At 43.9% G+C, this 22,876-nt stretch overlaps 5 protein-coding genes across 5 annotated transcripts; 3 read left to right on the plus strand and 2 right to left on the minus strand.

Annotated features, from left to right (window-relative positions):
• Window positions 1-281: 281 nt before the first annotated feature.
• Window positions 282-2,013, plus strand: LOC133901168 (uncharacterized). Its single transcript, XM_062342445.1, has one exon. It carries the CDS (start codon window positions 526-528, stop codon window positions 1,549-1,551), a length of 1,026 nt encoding a protein of 341 aa, XP_062198429.1. The 5' UTR covers window positions 282-525; the 3' UTR covers window positions 1,552-2,013.
• A 4,895-nt stretch (window positions 2,014-6,908) lies between these two features.
• LOC133901192 (uncharacterized) lies at window positions 6,909-9,528 on the minus strand. Its single transcript, XM_062342470.1, has 3 exons — window positions 9,373-9,528; window positions 9,008-9,112; window positions 6,909-7,396 (listed from the first exon to the last, which is right to left on the minus strand). The coding sequence occupies exons 1-3, from the start codon at window positions 9,439-9,441 to the stop codon at window positions 7,355-7,357; spliced, it is 216 nt and encodes a 71-aa protein (XP_062198454.1). The 5' UTR covers window positions 9,442-9,528; the 3' UTR covers window positions 6,909-7,354.
• Window positions 9,529-10,878: 1,350 nt separating this feature from the next.
• On the plus strand, window positions 10,879-11,296 carry LOC133901196 (uncharacterized). Its single transcript, XM_062342476.1, has one exon. The coding sequence runs from the start codon at window positions 10,889-10,891 to the stop codon at window positions 11,219-11,221; it is 333 nt and encodes a 110-aa protein (XP_062198460.1). The 5' UTR covers window positions 10,879-10,888; the 3' UTR covers window positions 11,222-11,296.
• Window positions 11,297-15,938: 4,642 nt separating this feature from the next.
• Window positions 15,939-16,574, minus strand: LOC133902327 (DNA-directed RNA polymerase II subunit RPB1-like). The gene has a single exon (XM_062343922.1). It carries the CDS (start codon window positions 16,572-16,574, stop codon window positions 15,939-15,941), a length of 636 nt encoding a protein of 211 aa, XP_062199906.1.
• Window positions 16,575-22,161: 5,587 nt separating this feature from the next.
• Window positions 22,162-22,707, plus strand: LOC133902535 (uncharacterized). Its single transcript, XM_062344152.1, has one exon. The coding sequence runs from the start codon at window positions 22,259-22,261 to the stop codon at window positions 22,610-22,612; it is 354 nt and encodes a 117-aa protein (XP_062200136.1). The 5' UTR covers window positions 22,162-22,258; the 3' UTR covers window positions 22,613-22,707.
• The last annotated feature ends 169 nt before the right edge of the window (window positions 22,708-22,876 follow it).

A 22,876-nucleotide genomic window follows, 5' to 3' on the forward strand; every position in this document is an offset into this window, starting at 1 on the left:
TAAGTTTGACCCCTCTACAAATTTGTTCAAGCTCCGCCACTGGATAGCAGTTGCATGGAGGAGGAACATACTCCAGGACCCTGGCAGGGAGACCACACTAACATGTGAAATCTTGCAGCACTACCTCTGACGCTCACTTTTCATGTATGCACATGTCAAAATTCCCTGTGCTTCCTCATACCTGAACCCAGGTCCCTACTCCTAGTCTTAACTGCCACCAGACTCTCCACCCAAAACTCACCAAACGGAATAAAAGGAGAGATAATCTCAAAAAGAATCTCCTTTTCTAATCTAAAGAAAGATCACCTTTTTATATACTACCTTGTTTTATCTATTCCCTTCAAAGAACAGGTAGTATTAAACAAACAGCCGCAGCAGCAGCTCTTCTTCGTTCCCTCCCTATCTATAAATACAAATTCCAACCTAATCTTTGAACAAAAATCTATTCCAAAGAATAAAAGGAGAGATAAGTGAAGAGTCCTGAAGAACCCAAACGGAGACAGAGAGGGTCCTTGTGACGTGAACATGAACATGAAGCCGCGTCCACCGTCGGCGACGTCGTCTTCCGCCGTTCCGGCCAGGCTCCGGCCGCACCTCGCGCGGCTCACCTCCTTCCTGATCGTCTTCGCCGTCGGATACTCCCTTGGCATCCTGTCGTCGTCCACCCGGCCGTCGCCAAAGCCATCTCAGACGGTCATACGGCCGCACGCCGCGCACCTCACCGCCTCCACCACTGTGTCCGAGTCGAACAGGACCGGTGCGGCTGCTGCGAGCTACTCGCGGTCGCCTCCACACGACCTGTTCCGGTTCAGAGAAGAGTGCGGGGAGCCGATACCCAGCGACGCCATCTTGCCGACGCTTCTCGAGAAGCTGTTCGACGGCAAGAGCCCGTACGCGAGCTTCCCGCCGCCGCACACCGAGGCGCTGCTACACCCGGCGGCGGCGCGCCCGCGCGGGTGGGGCTCGACTGGGGCCGTGTTCGCGGAGCTCATCGAGTCGGTGCGCCCGGACACCATCGTCGAGCTGGGCGCCTTCCTGGGCGCGTCGGCGCTGCACATGGCTGCCGTGTCCAAGAACCTCTCGCTCTCCCCTGCCATCCTCTGCATCGACGACTTCCGCGGGTGGCCGGCCTTCCGCGAGCGCTTCCGCCGCGACGTCCCGCCGCAGCGTCACGGCGACGCGCTGCTGCTGCCGCAGTTCATGGCCAACGTGGCCGTGGCGGGGCGCGACGCCACCGAGCGCGTGCTGCCGCTGCCCTTCTCCACGGCATCCGCTCTCACCGCGCTGTGCGAGTGGGGCGTCTACGCCGACCTCATCGAGGTGGACGCCGGGCACGACTTCCACTCGGCGTGGGCGGACATCAACCTGGCCTGGGCCGTGCTCCGGCCCGGCGGTGTCATGTTCGGCCACGACTACTTCACCTCCGCCGACGACCGCGGCGTGCGCCGCGCGGTGACGCTGTTCGCGAGGGTGAAGGGGCTCACCGTCCGGCCCCACGGCCAGCACTGGGTTCTCTCCCCGAAGCCGCACGGGCACGACGACGGGCGGTGAGTGCTTGTCGCTGTCGCCGTCGGGACCACGCACTCGCCATCCTTCAGTGCAGAATCTGAAGTGTCCCGTTGCAACAACCACCAGCCGTTTACGTACGCGCAGGTGCAGCATCCACCTTTATCAAAAGCCGACGAAAAAGGTCGCGTTACTACTTACTACTACCATTCTCCGAAGTGTTCGTCTCAATCACCATTCTTTTCCTGTCACATTCTCAGTTACACGAGGCATTACGAAATTTAAAAATGCCATTTGTTCTTCTATGAGATAACATATTAGAGAGTAATTTACGTGTAGATATGGATACGGTTTCGAGTGTATTATGTTTCTTAGATAATGTTTCAAGTGTATTATTGTGGAGTAAATCTAGTTAGATGAAATGTTGTTGTCGATGGTTTGTTTCTCCATGCTTATTTATCAATCGAACATGAGGAAAATATATACAGCTTACATGAAAGCGAAAAAGCAGGGATCTTTTCATCTTTTTCTGCTGGGATAGTGAAGTGTGTGTGGTGCTGTGAGCTAGACTTGAGATGCGCGGTGCCGATGGCGATTCGGTGACGATAGTGAGGTGACGTCCCGTAGTGGAGGGTGAGCCGGCCGGAGGAGGAAGATGGTGTCATCTGAAGTCTGATCTAGTACGCAGTGGATTGATGGGCATGGGAGAGTAGTGGCCAGTAGATCATTCATTAACTCGTGTGTTTATCATCATGCCAGAGTAATTTACAAGGTAATCATCACCGGTTCACCTTCGAGACAATCGAGATAAAGGAGTGTGATTAAGTTGTTGGATTTCAATTACTTTGATTCATGTAATTTGTTATTCCACCAAGTTGTCAGGAAGCCTTTGTTTTCTCTGGCAACGAGCGTGGGTCAAGAGTAGGCTAGGATTAGGGTTAAGTTTAGCGGTCAGAGGTGGAGGTGGGGGTGAAGGGTGCTAGTGTTAGGGTAAGACAACAATATCTGTTTTTCTTTTTATTTTACGAGAAGGATCCTGATAGCTTGTTGTAGAGGGACGGTGTGGAAGATGATTGGGTGTGATGGTTAGACCATCTCTAAGGGATTTCCGTCATGAATCAAAATCCCTTCATAAAAGGGATTTTCGTTCCTTTCAACACTCCAACGGTTTTTCTTTACGGTTCTCATCACGAAGGGATTATCTCTTCTTTCCCTTTACGAATCCCTTCGAATGAAACTATTAGAAATGAGAGAAAATAAAGAAAATAAGAACGAGTAGGTGAATCAGAAAGTGAACGAAATGAAAGAAATATAGTTGGAGATGGTCTTACGTCGGCTGCGAGTTTCAAGCAGGGACGAAGTTACCTTGTGTTACTACAGTACACATGCACCATGGTAGAAGGAAAAAAAAAGTGAATTAACATGTACCGACTCATATTTATCGTACGTTACTTTGAAAAATATATATGTTACTTGATGTACTATTAAATGGTATATCATTATCATTTTAGCTCTAGCTTTGCCACTTATTTCAAGGGTACTGACCGTGTGTTTATAGGTCAGGTGCACGGTATTTGTAGGTCACGGCATGAGGCAAGCAGGTTCAGGTTGCCTTTGTCACCGACGTGATGGAGGCAATTTGGTGTCGCAATGGGTTTAGGTCATCTCCAGCAACTATCTCAAATTTTCATCCTTAAAAATATTATTACAGCATCCCCTATCACTATTACAGTATTATTTATTTTTTCATCTCCAGCAGCTACCTATTTTCTACCTTCTATTTCTCTTTTTCTCTCTCCGGTCCTGCTGTCAGCCTCTGTGAACAGCACAATAATAGACGTTGTTTTCTTCCTCCGGGCCACTGACAGTCTCTGTGAACAGCGTTGCTACAATGATGCTACAGTGTTACGGGTGCTACAGTAACTCCGCAGCTTTGCAGTCCTATTTTCTCTCTCCGTAGTACTGTAGAGACACTGTAGCACTGGTTACCGATTCCGATGAAGATGCTACAGTACGTGAATAGTGACCCCCGCAAAACACTGTACTACTGAATCTGTAAATTTGCTTCCTCCGCAGGAGATGCCTTATGGAGCGGCCTGTCGTATTTTAGTCATCTCCTTAAATACATGTTATGAGTGTATATATCGAAATATGCACACTTTATTCTTATTAGAAGTAAATATGTGCCATAACAATTTTGGATCCACCTTGTGTGAATATTAAAATTTTAGTGGCATCAATGGCCTCTATAGCAGTGACGAGCATCAAGAGAGATGTAGAGAGGCTAGGTTAGAAAAGATGTACCAAGTTCATTGCCTTTTATTTGTACATAAGTGGTGAAATTAAGTGGCCTTCGTAACTTTTAGTCCCATCTGTTCTCCATCAAGCTCTGTCCTGGCCTATTGGTTTATCCTATACGGTGTAACATCCCGAGTTTAACATATTAGCTAATTATGAAATTCACTTTAAATTAAAAAAATTACAATTAATTAGACTAACTAAGATCAAGAAAGTATATATACATATTAGCCTCCATCGACCGCTCTGCTCCGGCCGTCCCACGTACAGGCCAACCCTGCCACAAGGTTGCCCGCGAGCCGGTGAGCCTCCAACGCCCCTTCTCTCCCTCCCCCCCCCCTTCGCCGTAGCGCGTCGCCACCGGAGCTTGATGACCGCCATCCATCATTGCCGTCGTCGGCCATGCTCCCGCTGCCGCATGTCGTCACCTCCACTCCAAACGAACTCCCCCTTGTGCCCTGGTGTCATCCTCCTGGGCAAGACCCTCCACGCCACCAAGGAGGCGTGGGAGGGCGGTGGCTTCCGCTGCTGCTCGGGAGGGCTGCGATCTTCCTCCTGCGCCGTCGAGCTGGGTCCCGCTCAGCCCGCGTCACGCCGCTCGCTCGCGCCTCTCCGACCGGCCACCTTTCCACCCTAGCTCCTCTCTCTTCATGGCGCGCCCTCACCTCCCTCTCTCTTCCACCCCTCCAGCCTCCTCTCCCTTCGGTCTCTCTCTCTCTCTCTTTCTCCTTTCTCTGTGAGATGCACAAACAGAAGCCGCTAGCCTTATCTTTTGGCACCCCCTCCTCACACTACCATGCAGGCCCACAAACCAACAAAGGAGAGGAAGAAAAAATGATGTGTGAGCCCCACCTTAACCAAAGGTAAAATAGACTTTTCACACCCTTTCTCTCTCCTCACAAGCAGGAAATGACTATTTTAATAGCTAGAGTGTGTTCCGTTAAATAATTATATTTTAGTAGTGTTCGACAGTATACATTAAAAAAATTATATCTTGTGACAAAAGCCACACTTCTAGTGCGTCCGGTAGCAAATTTTCCCTATATAATATGATCAACTAATGAAGAGATGCTGTAACATCCAATTTCATCAATAAGTTACAGCAAATTATAATCAACAATATTGCCGCATCACACCAGAAAATAATGAGAAACAGGATATTTTCCGATGTTTCACAAGGGATTTCTGATGTAACAAAACAATGTCAGATGTAATAGCTTAATCACATCATGAAGGAAACGTGACTGAAGAAAACAAAATAGTCAAAGATCTAATGCAGGCGATATCTTAGAAAATACCGATGACATAGATCGTGGATCCCTAATTTCAGATGAATTAATAAATAAAAAACCCAGCACATCTGCAGTGATTGAAGCATCTCAGAGCCCTGCAGATCCAAAAGAAATGAAAAAAACTGCTCAATCAAGTCAGTAAGATAACACTTGCTAACTGCTTGCATGCACCTCCAGCTTGTAGCAAAAAATATAAACGAAAACTTTCTTGCCAGAGCATCAGAAAGGTCGTAAACTGTAGTCTATCAATGCTACATCAGATTTGTTCAAGTGATCTTGCAATGTGCAGGTTGATGGCACATCGGTTTTGGACGGTTTATTACAAATCGTTCAAAAGTCTTCATTGCGTGTGATATCAGCTTTTGAAGGACGTTCTTATCCGACATCAGGAACAATATTTAGTCTTTTTGGCTAGCTAGCTGGTCAGCATCTGATGCCAACTAGCTCAGATTTGTGATCCAAATCTTGATGCCTAGATTTTGTCAAGTTAATACCAAAAGTCTTTGCATAACTAAAAAAACCTACATGTATATATCAGCTTTGTTTGGAATATGGAAATCCTGATATATTCATGCAATCATTCCATAATATCCCGCCCATATTCCCATGTTCCAAATAGCTCGGGAATCCTCTCGAGAAGCTATATGGCCCTATGATAAAATCAACGTGACCTACAAAATACTCTACAGTATAATTATTTAATTGTCACTCTCAGAAAGTGACAATTACTGCTGAGATGACATACGAGTCACTCTGAATCTATGCATAAAGCAGGACGGTAAATAGGATGCCACTCGGAGATCACCGATGGCAAAAAAAAAAAGAATGTCCCGTGCTCCTTATAAGATACTTCCTCCGTCTAAGAATAGAAGACATGTTGGTCAAATTTTGTATATTTTAACTAGTAATTATTTAAATTTTAAGTATGTCTGGTGAAAATTATACAACTAGATTAATATTTCAAAATGCTTCGCGCTATATTAGTGTTGTAGCTATAAATAATATATTTTATAAGAAAATCATGATTAAAATCTAATTTTAATGATCAGGCCACAGTAAAATACCTCTCGTACTCGTGGACGGTGGGAATAGCAAAGAGCATAAACGTCTAGTCACTTATCACATGTGATTAACAGTCTTAATTGTGACCGGTCGTTGGGTTAAGGGGCAGGAGGCGAGGACGGGACGGTGTCGGGGTCGCTGGGAAACAGGAACGGCGACCATCAGACGAGAGGTCATGGCGGGTCGCTTGCGCCGGAGACGTCTGGTTTCGCTTTGCGGCACACGGACGCCTCGCGGTGGCGCGAAAAAGCATCAAAGCCGCTTTACTGGGATCGCCGCCGTCCGATCAGGTCAAATCGAGTGTAGCATATTTTTTTTTTGGCAGGTCAGGGGCACACACCAGCACATCATTCATCGTAGAGGAAATAGCGGGAAATATCTGGTGATAATGCTGATATCCTGGTATCTACCTATAAACCCGGCTTGAAATGGCAAAGAGGCTAGCACCTTATACCATTTTTTTCTATTGATTTATTTGTATTGCAACAGTGGACTGGTTTACATTGTTACTGAACTCATGATCTGCAAAACATTGTAAAGATCTGAACTCATGATCTGCAAAACATTGTAAAGATCTGAACTCATGATCTGCAAAACATTGTAAAGATCCAAAAATTGTTACACTTATATTTGGTACAAAACATTTGCAACACGCGGTGCGTTGTGTCATTGTGTGCATCTCGGCAAAAATACAGGCCTGACCATTCTTTACCTCCAGAAATATAAAAGGCACACACCCCATGGGAAATATTTATTTCAAGAAACTCGCAAGCATGTCCCTGAATTAAGATATGAAGCAGCTCGCTAGAAAGGTCCAGAAATTCAGTTCATTGCACAGGAGAAACAAGACAGATCGCAACAGGTCACCACCTGAACATCAATGGTATGATGGAACAAAGTTTCCGGTAAGACAAGAAGTTAGACAGCAGCATCTAGATCCACCACCTCTCAACTCATCAATTGGAACTACGCGTGTGCTCCGAGTTGAGTTCCTGCCTTCTATAACAAACAAAATGCAGACGGGCTACATTATGACAGGAAACTACTTTTCATCAATTGAAACTACCCATGTGCTCTGAGTTCCTCTCTCCTATCAAAAATAGAACGCAGATGGACTACATTATGACACCATTACACCTCAAGGTCACAAACTGGGCTAGAAACCAAAACTGCATGGATAGACTGCAGGTACACCATTAATACCCCTTGTTCCCACGTATCCGAGCTCGCATGTCAACCTGACACAAGCATTAACAAAGTTAAGATTAGCATTTTTGCACAATTGCATATGCAATTCAGTTCAAACTAGTAAAATAACAGTAGAAAAGGCCGAATGAAACAATGAAAACATGGAAGAACATGAAAGTATATCCATGCATCATAGTGAAAGATGCTAACTATGCATGCATCAATATGATGGATAAATCAACAACTTTTAACACCTGATGTAATGATACTGGGCCAAAGCAATCTGCAGTATTCCTAAGCTAGGTTATATGTCACATTCAGAAACTTGTACATTTAAGGCTATCTGACTTTCATAGATGAGACCGTATGATTATATTATCATAGAAAGAAGCAAATGAGCTGTCAATCAGAAGTATTACGAATACATAATACACACAATTATGTTTGTATGTAGAGAAGGACTACCTGGGGTTTCCAGATAGTATTTTTGGTTCTTTGTTGGTGTTACTCAAAAGGGTACATAAAAAAACGAGGACATTGCATTGTATTTATTGTGTGAAATAAATCAAAGGTGTATAGTAATTGAAGGTACGTGTCCATATGCTGCAATGATACCAGGAATGCACATAATGTTGGCCATTGTTCTTCTTGTACTCACTTGATGATACTACGACCTTTCCCAGCTCAATCTACTTTCATCAACAGTGATGGGTACAATTAATAGGATGTTTGGCATGCGGTGGTAATTACAGAAAGAGGCTAATTCTGACCACATTCCAAGATTTAGTTTTTTTTCAGGTCGTCCAATCAAGATCAAAGGGAGAGACTAGCATCTCTGCACTATAGGGTCACTATTCCTTTTCACTTGTAGATTGTAATTTAATTCTAGTACCATTTGGTGTACACAGGCCATTCATTTTACTCTTATAAGCTGTGCTACACATAAAAACTAAGAAACTGCTAAAGGTTCATCCAAAAGGAGCAACACTGTGATGTAACTAAAACAAAACTGACGAAACTCCACCAGAACATAAAAAGAACCGAGCTCTAAACCTTTTCCAGCTGGAAAACAGACATCTCATGTTTTTCTCAATTTAATGTAGCCAATCAACTGTTACTTAGGATACATACTGCACACATATTGATATGTAACAGTCACTTCAAATCCCTGAACAATTTTAACATTCAACTCAGATACAGATGGAAACCTAACCTATCATCTGTGACAGAAATATGTATTGGGATCAGAACACCCCATAGACTATGGGACTGAGATCAAAGATAGTGTGTTTGATCATTCCACAAACAAATGGATTATGATGAACATAGTAGCATGAACACAATCTTATTTAGGCTGAGGCACATGTATTCAATTCAGGCCCAAAGAATGTATAATTGCTAATTACTTGCATAAAACCTATCAATTGCTAATTACTCGTCACCTCCATAAAACCTAACACCGTGGCCAATTCAAGAATCAGCAATGAAAATGCACGCGGTGCTGATCTGACATTCACGCAAAACCCTAAACACATGGGGAATGATCATAATGAACCAGTAAGACACTCATTTGCACAATCGTATTATCTGATACTCCAAATCACAACACAACTTATCAAAAGAAAGGTGGCAATGATAAATCCACAGCGATCAGGACATGCCTGGCCCCTCTTGCAGTTGAAGTAGGTCTCCCGCAGGCCGGCGCACTCGCTGGTGATGTTGGGCACTTTCTCCCCGGCGCACTCCTTGTACGGCCTCTTCTGCACCTGCACAGAAACCACATCAAGAGACTATAAATTGCCCGCGTCATCTCAAGCACCACCGAAAATTCCGACAGCGAATCAGCATCATCCGTTCCCGTTCCCCTCCCCCGTACTGACAAGAAGAGCCATCTAGCTTGCGGGTTGCATCCAAATTCGGAACTTCTAAGCGCGCTTGCACCTAATCGGAATCGAAGCAGGGCACGGCGAGCTGCGGGCGTGGGTACAAGGGGACAAGGAACAGACGAAGGAAGAAGCCGACCAACCTTGACGCAGTCGGTCTCGCTGAGGCACTTGACGAGCTCCATGGCCAACCCCTTGCACGACTTCGCCATCTCTCTTCCGCCTCTCTCGTCGTGATCCCCTCACCTGCGGCGGCTTGCGGTAGGGGAAAGGCGGAAGCGAGCCGAGGAGCAGCGAGGCGGCGTCTCCTCCGCTCCTCCCGGCGGCCGGAGTGACGGGCCGGGCCGGGCCAGGATTACGTTTCTTCGGCCTGTGTTGGGCCTCCTAAACTGGGCTCGGCCCACGTATAAAAATAGAAAACATATTTATATTTGTTCAAGCGACAAAATTTCGCATGGTCCAACCCAGCCTTTTATATTTGTTCCGCCCATATTTGAATTGAATTCCTCTTCTTCTTTTCAGAAACTGAGTTGAATTGAATTCCTCTTAGAAACGTGCTGTAGAATTGAACTGAACTAACATAAAGAAGTATTAAAGATGTTGTACAAAAGAAAATTCGGAAATGGGGACATCTTGGTGCGAGAATATCACTTTCAATTATGTGGATCGGGGACGGACCCTAATGCGGTTCCGCCCTCCTTCTTTAAATCTCTTTGTATAATGATTGTATTTTGGTCCATGAGCCGCCCTCCTTCTTTAAATCTCTTTGTATAATGATTGTATTTTGGTCCATGAGTCTCTTCTCTTCTTCCACTTAATATAGCAGGTAGCTCTTCTGCCGGTTACTTAAAAAAAAGATACGGGGACATGTTTCTGGAGTGATGGCATTTACACGAATGAATAAAAAAACAATGTTTTTAAAAAGCGCTAGGCGGTAGGCTGTAATATATGGTTCAGAACATGTGCCGGCGACATGCATGTGCTAACTCCTGGCGGCTAACTCTGCATCATTTGATGAAGGTACATACATATATATGAATATAGCATGGAGTAGTTGTGTGCAGAGACATGAACCTTCAGCTGTAAAGCCATGCATGTTGACCACTACCAAGATCGATCACTGCAAAGTGCATGTGTGAAGCGGCTTTGTTTCAGTTACTCTTTTAAAAAAAATCTCAATGGATTGTCACGTACGGAGCTAGAAAACATACAAGATTACAAGTTGTATCCTACACACGTTGCATGCATGATGCATGACTGTTGAAATATAGATGAATTACTCATCTTTTTCTATCATCTTAAGCTTTTGGTGAGTTGATTGACACATGCAGCTCAATAATGACAATCCCAACCGCGGATGCAGTCGTATCTCAATGGTAGTAAGGCTACTAATACAAAATTCTCAAAGCTACCGGATTGACATGTCCAATCAGTGGCTAATCGGGAAACTAAACTCTAGGTAGCATCACGATCTGGCGATACTACAGATACTAATATAAGAAGCCTTGCAATGCCACTTCATTTCCTCGTAGCGAGCAATAAGAGATCCATCTTCTGCTTCTTCGGTCAGGCAAGAAAAATCTCCTGCTTGCTCCAGAAAAATCTCCTGCTCGATCTGCTGCTTCGGGTCGGTGGTGCAGAACTGCAGATCATTGCGATATGGGAATGGAGGGGCTGATCCCTTTCGTCTACGGCGCGATCAAGAAGCGAAGGGGGACGAGAAGGACGGCGCACCACGAGTTCGTCTCCTCCCCTGGCTCTCCTCCGACGCGGGGGCGGGCCCCGGAGCGCTTCACCGGCGGCGCCTACCACTCCCACAGTCAGAGCTGCCGCTTCGTCGTCGCGCCTTCGCTGGCCGACGAGCTCGATCTCTTGCACGACGGCGACGGCCGCGCACCGCCTGAGGGTCTCCCAGACGCGCCGTTCCTGCCGGCCGGCGATGGTCGCGGGTTGTCCAGGTCTCGGAGGTTCAGTAGCATGCGCGTGAGGTGACAATTAACTTTGGAGTGTTCTCAGTTCAAACTGTCGTCTACCTTTAGTTCTTTTGTTTTTCTTTTAAACATTGAGATCTATTTTCACGGTCTTTTCTGAAGGCAGAGTTAGAGTTTGCTTCGTGCGCGTCCACTACGTGTATACCAGTGCAAGTGCTCGGGCTCAATAATCGGGCTAGCGCACAGATGCTTTAGTTCTTTTGGTTGGTAAAGCTAGAGTTGTGTTCTGTTTGCTAGATTATTATGTGGTTAGAACTTGGTTCTTCCTTCGTGTCTCTAGGTTTTAGTTGTTGGTTATGATGTTCTAGCTATTGTCGGATTTGGAGATGTAAAATTAAGGATGTATTGGTGAATTCCGTTAAGTTCTTAGTGAAAATGGGGTAGCATGTGCGTGTTTTCATGCGTCAATGGTGCGCAGGAATCTGTATTTCTGTATGCGTGAGTGAGACGCTAGTGTGCCGCGAGTATTTCTTGTACTAGACAAGACCTGCTGAGAAAATCAGGTGAAATTATGCGTGCTACGAGCATTCTGCAGGAATCAATACCGTATCATTAATTTTGTTGACGGCAAGATGAAATTTCATGACAGGCCCAAAGTATGTCTAGTTGCTAATTATCTGGCACCTCCGATCCATAAGACCTAACACTGCAGGCAATTCAAGAATATAAGTGTTGGCTTGTGTAATAGTTGTAATATAATTATAAAGAAAACCAGGGAATAAAATGTAATAATGGTGTAAAGATAAGAAAAGAAACTGGAGAAGGATCGATCCAGAGTGTTTTCCCCCTCCTTTGTTCATGGCTCCTCCTTCTCTCAACCCTAAATCCCCAAAATACTCCTAAATGAACCAGTAAGAGACTCATATGTTCGCCATATTATCTGACACTCCAAATCGCAAAACAACGTATCAAAAGGAAGCTAGCTGGTAATATCCAGTACTTTCTCCGGGCTAAAATAAGTGTCTCTTACCGGTTACTTTTAAAATTTTAGTACAAATTACTTTTTATGTATTAAATTTAGATATTGAAAATAACACAGTTAAATTTGTCTTGAAAAGATTTTGATAATAATATATTTTTACTATATTTTATCAATATATTATAAAAAAATAGTAGTCAATGTTTTATTTTGGTAACCGTGTTGATGTTGAAAACAACATTTATTTTGAACCGGAGGAAGTAGCAGTTTGCAGCAATCGTCAGGACATTCCTGACCTTTGCAGTGGCAGCATGTCTCACACAGGCCAACACACTTGCTGGTGATGCTGGCACCTTCTCCCCGGCTTATTCCTTGAGTGGAGCGGTTTATTTTTGGTTACTTGAAAAACGGCATGTATCTCTACTATATAAAATATTAAGTTGATTTACGTTCACCTTTTTTCCTACTCTCATTTTATCTAATAATTTTTTTTAAATTTTAAATAATTTACTCATTTTTACCATCCGACCTCCTAATCTTGTTACTGGCTACAAATATAGTACATATTTTACTAATAAAAATAAATTAAGAAATTAAGAGAAAAATTAGCGGATAATCTACTCCTCTTTTTTTGATCTCATCTGAAATTAAACTATGGAATCGTTCCTGATGTATTTGTTCAGCGGTGCTTCTATGACATATCCATATCTTTGTACCTAATATTACCGTGTGTTTAACATTTATATTTTTGTTATAATGCATATGCACTTTTTCCCCTTTGTGCTGCGCTCACAGCCTCATCTCCCTCAAGGCCTCGAGCCGAAAATACCAACGTTAGGATTCAGAGTTTCAGAACTCTCTTCAAAAAGGACTAAAGTGAAAATAATTCACAATACAGTTTGCTGATGCACGACACAAGCATGATACATTGCGACGGCTATAAAACTTCATTGTTGTAGCAAAGCTAGAGAAAAATGAAGGAGTGCATTATTTCACGAGTTTAGCCTGGGCTTGTTATTCTGACAGCTTGGTCTGTGAGTATATGATTTTAGACTATAGGGGTGCATGTATGGTAAAAATGAAATAGAAACAACTGAATTTTTATTTTGCCGTGGGTGCATCTATTGATCTGCAAACATGGTTTCGCTCCTACCTACTCTAGATAAGCTTAGATCATACTGTATGGACAGTATGGTTGAGGACTTGAGGTTACCGACACGTATTGACTCCTGAAAATTTTCTGTGGGAATGGCGGTTGACTCTGCACTTAACGAAGTTAACACGAACACATCAATAGAAAGTGGCAAAGTAAAGGTTCACCTGCAATCCGTTGGGAAGTCAAGTTGAGCACAACACAAGATCACTGTAGGTGCATGTGAAGCCTCTGTTTCGGTTTATTCTTTTTCCTGAATTAATCGTCAGGGAGGAAACATACAAACTGGATCTCTCCACATGCATGCAAAGTTGCACTCTTGCAGATGCAATAGTTACATCCTCAATCAGTGACTTCGGTACAGCATCAAGAAAAGCATATTTAGGAGAAGCGAGCGTCAGCTCGGGTGGCTTTGCTCTGAAGATGGTCGGGCAGCCTGCCCGGGATCGCAACTCGTCCGTCTCACCGGGGTTTATTCACCAAATAATTTCCGGTCTCTCCTACGTATGAGCCACAGAGCAGAGCGGATGGGTGTAGTGTGTGTTTGTACGTTGAATATTGAGAAAATCTATGATTCGTCATTGAATAACTACTAATTCTATAATTCATCATTGAATAAATTCTGTTTACTTCTATACCATCGAATAAATATTTCAGTTCCTTATATGCCATCGGCTTCCGATACTACCCTCCGCTATACTGTTCATCAACAGTACCCGAGAATAAAAAAAGTCACAAAAAAATATGTCGATTTTTGTGCATGCTCTATAATTCATAATCAACCCATTTTAACTGTATTCACCTAAAATACTGTGTAAAATTCAAACTAAAATTTCTCAAAATGAGCTACTTTTGTAATACTCTGCATTACAAAGAACTAATTTTTTTCACCGCGGGAGATAATTTTAGAAATTATTACATCACATTAGAGGAATATTAGTAAATTTTCTCAGATTTTTTGTAAATTTTTATGAGGCTTAAAAATTGCAAGAAGTTACAAAAGTAGTACATTTTGAAGAATTTTAGTTTGAATTCTATACAGTATTTTTAGGTGAATATAGTTAAAACGGGTTGATTATGAATTATAGAGCGTGCACAAAAATCGACATATTTTTTGTGACTTTTTTATTCACGAGTACTGTTCATACTGTTTATAAACAGTGCAGCGGAGGGTAGTATCGGAAACTGATGGCATATAAAGAACTGAAACATTTATTCGATGGTATAGAAGTAAACAGAATTTATTCGATGGCGGATTGTAGAATCAGTAGTTATTCGATGGCAAATCGTAGATTTTCTCTTGAATATTACAGTTGTACCTTAGGGTGAGGGGACTAAGAAAAAGAAAAAGGAAAGTATATTTAGGTTCTGGTTGTTTTTTTATTTTGATTATAGATTTCAGTCTCAAAAGCAAAAGCAAAAATAAGCGGTCACAATATAAAAGCTATTCTCACAATACACAATCCAAGTTATACTTACAAAATTCTACAATCCACTGTTGGAAAAAAAAACTTATACAGATTTTACAGACTGTATTGTATTTTCACGATCTAAAACTAAAATAAATAGGTCCTTAGCTAGCAAGAAGGTAACATATTTTAACACACCATGATCTGCTCCTGTCCTGTTCTTTTTTTTTCTAAAAATTCTGCTCCCGTCCTATAAGAAGCCTTGCAATCCTCATAGCAAAGCAACAAAAAAAAGAAAACTGTTATATTGGTAGTGAGTTAGACATGGGCCAATCTGCAGAGGATGGTTAATGAGAGAATGTCAAAGCCTTCAGCTTTCACCTTGCTGTACTTAGAGGACTACTTCCTGGGTCATTCATTCATGCTCAGAGGTGTCGAGACTTGAAGGCACACAGCTTAAGAAAATGATTGACACTTTTGTGTTGAAGGCAGTGTTAACTAGACACGAATACGGGTGTCCAATTCGGTAAAGAAAATTTGGACATACCAAATACAACTCGGAATCCGATATCCGACTCGGATTCGGGGTATCCAATTTGACAAATAATTTGGATACGGGTGTCCACGTAATATTGGTTGAAGATAATTTTAATTGTATTATCTTATTTATAGTGAAACTAGTTGGGAAGAAGTTGTTAGTAAGATATTGTGCCCAGATAGGTGGGTAAAAGAAATTTTTATCCAAGATTTAATAACTGATCCATTCTCTTCCTCGATAAAGTCCATCTTATTGTGATAGAAATGCAGAAATAAAACAATTATCTTTATTTCTTTTGATACTCAAATATTAATCCACATGATATAGTGCTATCACTAGATTTCAGTAACTGATAAACAGCACGCAAAGCAATTGCCACAAATTCACAAACCAAACCGAGGAAACTATCTGTTTCAGATAAAAGCTTACGATCATATATTATCTAAAAAAAGATACAAGCTTATGATAAGTTATCACATCACAGGCAGAATAAAAAGAGACGATAATCCGGCACAATAAGCACGGCAAAAGGTCCCAGAACGCAAGATTGCAACGAAACCTAATTGTAATGGAAACAAAATTAAATCTGCTTCCTCGGCGACGGCCGGCGTGAACCTGCGGTGCCAGCGGGATTATTGGCCAGGGCTGCCTTGTGACGCCGGCGGTAGTTGTGGTGGTGAGGTGGCGTGTTCCGTCGGCTCACCGCGCGGGGGCGTCGTCACAAGCCTGGCAGCAGCAATCTTCCAGCGGTGTCGAACAACAGTAGCAGTACTCGGGCGACGCCGGGGGCTCAACATCGTCCGCCGGAGATGTGTGCTCCCAGTCGTTGAATTCTTCTGGGAAATAACCCGGCGAGGTGGGGGAGTAGGCCGTTGAGCAGTGTCCATGGCCATAAACCGGCGAGGTGGGGCAGTAGGCCGGCGACCCCAGCGCCGGAGACGTATGATCCCAGTAGTTGAATTCTGGGCAATAAACCAGCGAGGTGGGGGAATATGCCGTCGAGCAGGGGCAGTAAACCGGCGAGGCCCAACCTCCCGGCGAGAAGGGGGAGTAAACCGGCGAGGTGGGGCGCCTATAGGCCGGCGAGCAGGGGGAGTAAACCGGCGAGGAAGGGGACGGCGTCAGCGGTGCGTCCAGCGTCGAGATGGGAGAGTAGTAGCCCGGCCCCGGCCACCAAGGTGACCCCGGCGAGGAGGGGGAGCCGAGAGGAGAAGTAGGGCTGATCGGGCGCGTGGGACGGCCGGCGCTGACATGGCTGTACCTGTACGGCGACGGCGGACGGTAGGACGGGGACGTTGGGGAGTAGGATGGCCATCCGTAAGGTGGCGATGCCATGGACGACGGACGCTGCGAGCTCTGCTCGGCCGCGAGCAGCCGGAGGAGATCAGGACGGCGCGTTCGTGTGATCGTGTGTCGTGTCTGCCCTAGCGGGTGGTTGTGGCACGATGTATATACAGGTGCAAGAGTTAGGCGAGTCTTTACCGGGTTATTGGGCCTTATTTCTGTGGACTTAGGCGAGACCTTAACGGGTTATTGGTCTTATTTTCTGTGGGCTTAGACGAGTCCTTAACGGGTTATTAGGCCTGTGTTAGTCCAACATGTTCGTTCGGTCCGGCCCAATGTTTTGTGGGACCCTCACAGTCTTCACCACTATGGGACGAATTTTTTTAAATGACTATGGTGTGAAAATTTGACCACATACAAGAAAGGACCGAACTGAAGTGAATTTTTCGAAAGGACTGACTCGAACGATTTCGTAGTATCATTTGTAGATACATAGTACCACTGGTTGTAAATGTATGATATTATAGAATACGTGCAGTTAAACTTTTTTAACTTTGATAATTGATTTGAGTAAAATTATTTAGATTTATATGGAAATAATACCATTATTGGTTTTTTTTGGAAAGTGTCTTCATAATATAGTAATTTTGCAAATATTTATTATCATGTTCATATAAAAAACTTGTGGTCAAGTTGACGATTTTATTTTATTTTATCTGTGCATGCATGACCATGGGATTCCGCTGGACGTGATGGACCTGGAGCGCGTGCATCCCCTCATGGACGTCACCTCTTTACAGCATCCACAAACTTAACGCTCTGACGGCAACATCTTTTCTTTTGTCGTCAGTTCGCTTACGCCCTAATCCAAACAGCATAGGAGATCATGACTTGGATTTCAGGTAGAAGCAGTTCGTTTTGTAAGTTAGAATGGGTAGAACAAGCATTAATTTTCCATGATCGATCCATCTGCTGTTACATTGTTTAGTCTCCCATCTGTCTTCACCGATCTTTCTTTTCTTTTCTCTTGTAGGGTTTATAGCCCGTGGCACAGTTAGGTTTTATTGACGTAGTACGCTTTTAGTTCTGGGCCTCCTAGGTTGCTTTTAAGGCTGATAAATTTCTGAACATTGTGAAAGACCGACGTCTGACAGGATAGGGTGGATCTATGGCCTGTGCTCAAGGGCGCATGGATTTGGACCAAACAACCCATGTATAGCACCCTTAGCCTATCAAGCATCCCCTTCCTCTCTACACCCTTAAAGCCTAGTGTCGAGAGTCGAGACAGAGACATGACTTTTACCACTTACTTGACACTCCGACAGGTGGCAAATCATGACAACCCGACCCCGGTGGCGCCCAGACCCCAGCTCGGCAGGCGGCAGTTCTGCTCGGGTGCTCAGTTGTAGAGTGCAGATCGCAGGCGTCCAGGCGGCAGGCTGAGACTGTTGCTGCTGTGGGATGAGATCGGGCTCCCTACTGGTGCTGCCTTGTGCCCGTTCGCTCGTGCCACTGCCATTAAGATTTGAGCACTGCCATTAAGATTTGAGCTGTTGACTGTTGTAGATTTGTAGTTGTAGTGTACTAGTACTAGTATAGTAGTATTGCATGACTGTCTGTTGAGAACTTGAGGTAGTTCAGTAGCTTCAGGCTGTAGAGAATATAGAACTAGAGATGTAGACATGGAGTTATGGTTTTATGGAGAGATAATTTGTTTAATCGCAAATCAATTCTAATATAATATGATACTATGATAGTTTGTTTAATCGGATATTTGGTGATGTTGTAGAGATTTAGAGATGGAGAGATATTTTTCAAAAGACGTAGTGGTATGTTTTGTATTTTTGAATTTATATTTATATTTTTTGTCAAATGTGATGCAATAATTATTTATACATACTATTTTGCATATATAGGTTGCCATAATATAGCATGGAATCATGTCATAATGGCCAGTGAATTTTACCTTCGTTAATTGATACTTATTTAGGTACGTTGCAAATTTTTCATACTATTTATCTATTTTTATATTTATATGTATTTGCATCGGCGTATTGAAAAGTGATGAAAATTTTAGTACTTACAAATTAGCACCCCTGTTCAAATACTGGGTTCGTCACTGTGACAGGGATATGGGAGTGCTCTAGGTCGATCTGTAGCGTCCAACGAAATAGAGTCGACGGCCCCAAGTCCACAGCGTCCTGCTTACAATTAGGAAAAGCGTCCATGCCCAAAAAAAACCCTAAAAAAGATTTAAAAAAATTGGCAAATTGTGCATAGACTATGAAGAAGTTCAAAACGTCATACATTTACAAACAGCAGCAGTCTTACAGCGATATTAAACAACAGTAGCAGTACTCGGGCGTTGCCAAGGGCTCAACACCACCGTCGTACGTGGGCGACCCCGGCGACGAAGATGTGTGCCCCGACCAGTAGTTGAATTCTTCTATGCAACAACTGGGTGAGGTGGGGGAATATGCCGTTGAGCAGGGGCGGTAATCCGGTGAGGTGCTTCCCAGCCAGCAGCTAGCAGCAATTGACACCACCCAGTGAGCTTGGGTAGTAAGCCGACGAGGGGAAGGAATAGGATGGTGAAAGCAAGGATATATAAGGCAGACACGTGTGACATGTCCAACGTCGAGGTGGGAGAGTGGCAGCCCAGCCACGACCACCAAGCCTAGTGCCCGGTGCGTGCTCTACGTCGCCTGTACGACTGATTTGCTCGAACTTTGTTGTGTGCGCACGCTGATTCGTGTTCGTGACGGAGTGGGGTGTGGTGTCCTTGCTGGTTTGCTGAATTTATATGAAACGCAGGGAGGCACCCCCGATTGGTGTTTCAATGACCAGCACCATAGAAGTTTTGTTTACTGAGCACCGCATTGGTTGCTGTCTATCTCCAAACTTTGCTATCGTTGGAAATGAAACTACGTGAGGAGCTGGGGCTCTCATGATGCCATTCGGCGGCATAGCACTGCAGTTCGGTTGGGAAAAGGGCGACGCACGGTAAGCCGGAGGAGCAGGGAATACTGATCTTGCGTTGAAGTTGATGCCATATGCACTGGTGCTTTTCATAGCCGGATGACGCCTGTCTCCAAACTCCAACCATTGATGATGCCATGGCGAGTGTTGGAAGACGAGGGCCTTCTAAATGCCATGTGGATGAAGAGGGACAGTTTCAGATGGCAATGAAAGAGTCACTAAAAGATCTTTACTTGTTTGGTGGTAGCTCTCCACCTTTTGGTAGGGTAAGTGGTGGTGGTAGTACTAGTAGGGCTGCAAGTAATTTAGGTAGTCAAAATACACACTTGACATGTTATGCGTTTCAAAAGCTCCCTCTGATATAAATTTGGCACATAGTAGAGTACCCTTGTAACCTCGGGTGAACATTATGCTTAGGGGGCACGCCAATGATAGATTTGGAAAAGCTTTGGCGAAGTGGTCACATGCCAATGATATTCCTGAAAAAAAATGGCTGCATTTAAGAGGAAATTTTCTCTTGATAGAAAGTGTGGTAAGAGAAATAATGCGTTTGGAGGAAGAGGAAGAAGGTATTGCATCTGATTATGAATCAGATTCTTCACATGGTAGCTCGGTTTATGCCGAGTCAGGGGCATCAATTTTAATGATGAAGGTGATGGCGAGTTCCAATCAAATTATAAATCAAACATGATGGTGATGTTGATGGTGATGGAGTTGGAGCCAGTGGTTTTGATAACTTAACTCAATTGCATGTGACATTTAAATTCATATGATATACATGTGCATATAGACTTATATTTTACATTGTAGGTGGTAGGATTGATAAATCAACCTCTATCTGTCCAAGATCAATTAGGAAGAAGAAGCCAACTTTCCTTAGGAGCGTCTACGAAATCTAAAATGTAAGATGAACTTCTTTTCCTTTACTAGTTCATATGTTAATATTTGCATTGTGATTTGATTTAGTGATCAAAGTTTGAACATTTCACATGTAAATATTTATAGTTATGCACGCCTCCAAGGAAGGACAAGATGTTGCATTCTTGGAAGAAATTCGACTTTCATATAATATCTTAATAGAATTCCATGTAATGATCAATGCATTTTTTTATTGGTGCATGTGCTTGTGTGAATGTTTTGTTGGTGATATTTTGCAATGCAATTGTTCATTTGGCACTTTGTTGATGATATGTGCTTCAAAGTTCAAACATGTAACATTTGGGGCTATGTTTTTTTTTTCTCAATCATGCCAAAGGACTATGTATTTAGGATGATATTGTTACGTTTGGTGTAATAAATCTATCTAATGTGATATGGATTTATGATATTGTCTTATTTCTTTTTGTTATATGCAATTTGTGGTGATTAATTGATTACGGACAATTCTAGCAATTTCATGCCAAATGTTTTTGATTTAATTTCTATAAATCCAATATATAATGTTTATCGTGACCCCGGTAAATTTTATTTACTGGTAAAGAAAACTCTGCCACCAGCGACCCTCATAAGGAGCGAGGAGCTAGGAGGAGAAGAAGGGTTAACCGGGCGTGTGGGATGATCATCGGCGCCGACATGGCTGTAGGGTGGCGATCTATAAGATGACAACGCCATGGATGATGGACACTGCAGGATTTGCTTGGCCACCGATCATCTGCGAGTAGGTGGAGGATATCGTGACGGCGTGGCTGCGCCTGTCCGTGTTCTTTGCTCTAATGTGTTGTGGCACAATCGCATATATACCAGGTACAAGAGTGAAGGGCGGTTAGATCCTTTATGGGCCTTACGTGTTGTGAGCTTGGTGAGTCCTCAATGATTCCAGCCAATTTATTTGACCCTGCCCAAATTCCCTTTTTGTGAGGAGGAACGGAGCGATAGCGTGAAAGGAAGGAATGAGTGCATGATCTAGCACCGCTAGATAGCGTGTGTTATGTGGAAGCTGAACTCGTGTTGATCATTCTGTCAAACTGTATTCAGGTTTTGGTTGCTAACGATTTGGCGGCACCTTTGGTTTAATAGAAGAACTATTTCATTAAAAAAAATACAGATTGCTTCAACTGAACTGAGCTTTGCGGAAGAACCGATTGAAAAGAATTCCTAGTGTACTGAGGATGCGGATGGGCATGAGGACATGATGGGCTATGCAGTTTACACAAATGAACGAGTACATTACTTGAAATGGTTATCCCAGTGCACATGCAGATGTTATCGATTCCTCCCCCCCCCCCCCCCATGTTAGATGAATCCGCTCCAGATAAGCAGCAGCTCATCTGTAATCAGTTGGGGCGAGTCATGTTGATCACTACCCGAGATCTATGCAAGTGCATGTGAAGCCTCTGTTTCAGTTTACTTTCTTTTTTTTTCTCTATAGTTAATCGTGTCATGAAGGAAATATACAAAACAAGGTCCTTCGCATCCATTGTGCATGCATATCCAATTGCATATGCAGTCATATCTCTATGGTACTAAGCCAAGTATTATAAAATCTCAAAGATACCACAATTACAGGCTCAATCAGTGGCTAACTTAACCAAAAAAACAAAAAAAAACAGTGGCTAAAGGGAAGTCAATGCAAACTCTGACATCATGCATGATCTGGTTCTGGTTTCCTATAAGAATCCTTGCTATGCCACTTCATTTCCTCCTCATATTCATACCAAGTTAGCAAGAAAGCGATCGGTCTTGTGCTTCGATCAATCAAGAGAAACTCTGTTGCCGCTCGATCTCTGCTGCTTTGTATCGACGCAGACCATTGCATAATGATGGTGGAGGGTCTCATCCCTTTCGTCTGCGGCGCGATCAAGAAGCGGAGGAGAGAGAGAAGGACGATGGACTACGAGCGCCTCTCCTCCTCCGGCGCCCCTCCGACGCAGGGGCGGCCGGAGCGCTTCGCCGGCGCCGCCTACGGCCACTCTCAGAGCTGCCGGTTCGTCGCGCGCTCTCCGGCTGACGAGCTCGATCTCTCGCACGGCGAGCGTCTCCGGGCCGGCCGCCGAGCACCACCGGAGGGCCTCCCGGCCGAGCAGTTCCCGCCGGCCGGCGACGGACGCGGTGTGTCCAGATCCCGGAGGTTCAGTAGCACGCGCCTGTTTGCATGCGTCGGGGGTGCGTAGGAATCTGTACTCCGTATGTAGCGTGTGTGCGTGTGCCGCGAGCACATTTTGACATTTTGTACAGGAGCCTTTTGCTGATGGCAAGGTGAAATAGCATGGGGGAAACTGCATTTTCACCTGATAAATGTGTTGGTGTAATTTTTGTTGCATGGATGCTTAGAAGAACAACAAAATTAAAGGCCATGACATAAATCGTGCGACTGTTTGTCTTTATTTCTCGCCATTGTTCTTCTCAAACATTCATTCCCGTTCGTCCATCTCCAA

This window comes from Phragmites australis, chromosome 20, assembly GCF_958298935.1.
Source record: "Phragmites australis chromosome 20, lpPhrAust1.1, whole genome shotgun sequence".
Lineage (NCBI taxonomy): Eukaryota > Viridiplantae > Streptophyta > Magnoliopsida > Poales > Poaceae > Phragmites > Phragmites australis.

Coding starts and splice junctions, on each gene's coding strand:
- LOC133901192 (XM_062342470.1), bottom strand. CDS start 9,441: ATGGCGAAGTCGTGCAAGGGGTTGGCCATGGAGCTCGTCAAGTGCCTC. Junction 9,113..9,372: donor GCGAGACCGACTGCGTCAAG/GTTGGTCGGCTT, acceptor GTTTCTGTGCAG/GTGCAGAAGAGGCCGTACAA. Junction 7,397..9,007: donor TCAACTGCAAGAGGGGCCAG/GCATGTCCTGAT, acceptor TGCTTGTGTCAG/GTTGACATGCGAGCTCGGAT.
- LOC133902327 (XM_062343922.1), bottom strand. CDS start 16,574: ATGGCATCGCCACCTTACGGATGGCCATCCTACTCCCCAACGTCCCCG.
- LOC133901168 (XM_062342445.1), top strand. CDS start 526: ATGAACATGAAGCCGCGTCCACCGTCGGCGACGTCGTCTTCCGCCGTT.
- LOC133902535 (XM_062344152.1), top strand. CDS start 22,259: ATGATGGTGGAGGGTCTCATCCCTTTCGTCTGCGGCGCGATCAAGAAG.
- LOC133901196 (XM_062342476.1), top strand. CDS start 10,889: ATGGGAATGGAGGGGCTGATCCCTTTCGTCTACGGCGCGATCAAGAAG.